The sequence below is a fragment of the Atta cephalotes genome (assembly GCF_000143395.1).
Source record: "Atta cephalotes unplaced genomic scaffold scaffold00027, whole genome shotgun sequence".
Taxonomy (NCBI): domain Eukaryota; kingdom Metazoa; phylum Arthropoda; class Insecta; order Hymenoptera; family Formicidae; genus Atta; species Atta cephalotes.
This window is the reverse complement of record NW_012130091.1, coordinates 3,707,941-3,710,326: the sequence shown is the minus strand read 5'-3', so window position 1 is coordinate 3,710,326 and position 2,386 is coordinate 3,707,941. Positions and strand designations below refer to the sequence as shown.

The 2,386-nt window shown below is 32.6% G+C and overlaps 1 protein-coding gene across 1 annotated transcript in view; it reads left to right on the top strand.

The window, feature by feature from the left end:
- Positions 1-2,066, top strand: part of LOC105620616 (centrosomal protein of 164 kDa) — a 10,220-nt gene extending 8,154 nt beyond the window's left edge. The window contains exons 6-8 of the mRNA XM_012202106.1: positions 172-497; positions 1,473-1,888; positions 2,014-2,066. Of these exons, the coding sequence (XP_012057496.1) occupies positions 172-497; positions 1,473-1,888; positions 2,014-2,066 (795 nt within the window). The remainder of the gene's footprint in view (positions 1-171; positions 498-1,472; positions 1,889-2,013) is intronic.
- Positions 2,067-2,386: the final 320 nt, after the last annotated feature.

Genomic DNA, 2,386 nt, shown 5'->3' with positions numbered 1-2,386 from the left:
GCACGCACGCACGCACACACACACGCACGCACGCACGCACGCACGCACGCACGCACGCACGCACGCACGCACGCACGCATGCACACACATTGCAAAAAGATTTACATTCTTCAAAATATTTTGATTATTTATATTTAAAAAAATACCTGATTAATCCACAATAATTTTTAGGAAGCTCTTGCCCGTAAGATGTATAAAGAGCGACTGGAGGAAATCCGTGCGGATTTTGCAAGAGATGCCGAAAAGGAGGCGAGAAAACAGACCGAGCGGGCTCTTCAACAAGAAAGCATCGATTTTGAAAAAATGCGTTGCGAAAAACGATTGCTACAGGACAAATATACGGCGCTTAAAGAGAAATATATGAAGTTGAAAAATGATGTTCGCCTTGCAGTCGAAAGAAGAAGCAGAAGAAAGGAAGGATATACTACGGCCTCAGAAACCGAAAGATCGACATCTACTAGAACAAGAACGGATAAGACTGATTCGTCGGAACAAAAGTGAGTTTTTTCAAAAACGGAATGTTGAGATTTCATTATTTAAAATATATTAAACATTTCATGTTGAAATAAACTAGTGATATGATAGAAAAGAAGTTTAGCACAAAGAGTTTAAAGATTACCTTAAAGAGTTTAAAGATTTTCTTCTCATATAGTCTCTCTTTATATAGTTCTCTTCTTCTTTATATAGTTTTCTTTATTATTATTGACTGAACGACTTGATAAATAAAAAGAACTGGAATAATGACATCTATTTCGTAATCTTTCAAATAATAACTGCACGTTTTAAACAAATAAATAAAATTAAATAAAAATTATTTTTTATTTTAACTGGTTTATTTCAGCAAATACATTGATATGTAATATTATTTATTATTAACAACATATAATAATCAGTCTCTACAATTATTAATATAAGCACGTTCAACGTATAGCACATGCATGCCATTTGTTACATCTCATCAATATTTTCAGTCATTTATGTAATTATTTGATGTTTGTATAATAATATGTTTATAATGTTATAATGTTTGTACAATATTAGCGACACTTTTTAAAAACTTTCTTCTCATTCTTCATACGGTTTTCTCTTTTATGTTAATATCTAAAAAAATAGATTATCATTGCCGAATTATTCAGGAGGTAAGAATCTCTTTATTTCTCGCAATCTCTTTATTTCTTTTAATAAAACCATATGGTTTTTATCATAAATTTATTGAGGATAATTGATTTGTTAAAAAAAATATTTTTTAATCTTTTTTCACCAGTTCTTTCTATCTATGTCAAAACACAATGTTGCACGTTCATTTTTTTAATACGTCCATTATAGTACTTTCGCAGTCTATATCGTCAGTCTTTCTTCGAACAATGCGCAGCGTATATCCTTGTTAAGAACGATCGGACTGTGAAGGTACTTCGTCATGTTCATACAATTCGCCCTAATGTCTGGCTATAGGCCTTAAATCGTGCTCGCAGTACTCCGCTGAAGGACGCGCGCTCGAGTCCAGTAACAAATGCGAAATCGCAGGACAGCCAAAACGCGAACCAACAAGTCGAAGAGAAAAATGATCCAGAAAATTTGAAGAGTCAGAAAGCGGTCGCGGGATTTCAGAAACACGCATTCACCGCTGCTGGCTTGAAAAGTGCAACAAAGTTTGAGTCCGACGATACTACCACCGCCAGTGAAACAAACACTAACATGATTACGAAGAAAAAGAAGAGTTTCAGTAAAAAAGTTACTTCAAGCGCAGGTCGCTCGAGCAGTAGTAATAACAATATGGAGAATCCAGTAGAGAATATTAGAAAACAGCTGAAAAAACTGGAAGATCTCGGTGACCAATTACCGAGCAACGAAACGGCCTATACAGTGCGATATCCTTTCCAAGATAAAGGTGATTGTTTTAAATTTATCTTGCGCGTTGTATATTACTCAAAAGATACATGTATCTTTTTTTAAAAGAATATATATTTTCCTTTGAAATTTATAAAAATTTGATTTATATTTAAAATAAATCAGGTCAAGCCAATTTGATAAACAAATTGTTATTTGTACCGTTTAAAGAGCGGTAACTCCATCCAAAAAATAAAATTGTATTTTTTATGGGCAAAGCGTGCGAACTCTTTTTTTATCTCTTTAATTTCTTATATGAATATAAAAAGTTCAAACAATAAGAATATGTTAATGCACAGATATAAAAAAAAAATTGATCAATTTATAAAAAAAATTAACGATTTTATCACAGATAAGATTTTATACTTTTTTTAAAGAATATAGCTTTTATGTAATCTGAATGTTACGTTTTAGAATGTGCTATATATGTAATAAATAACAGAGAAAGAGAGAGAGAAAGAGAGAGAGAGAGAGAGAGAGAGAGAGAGAGAGAGAGATC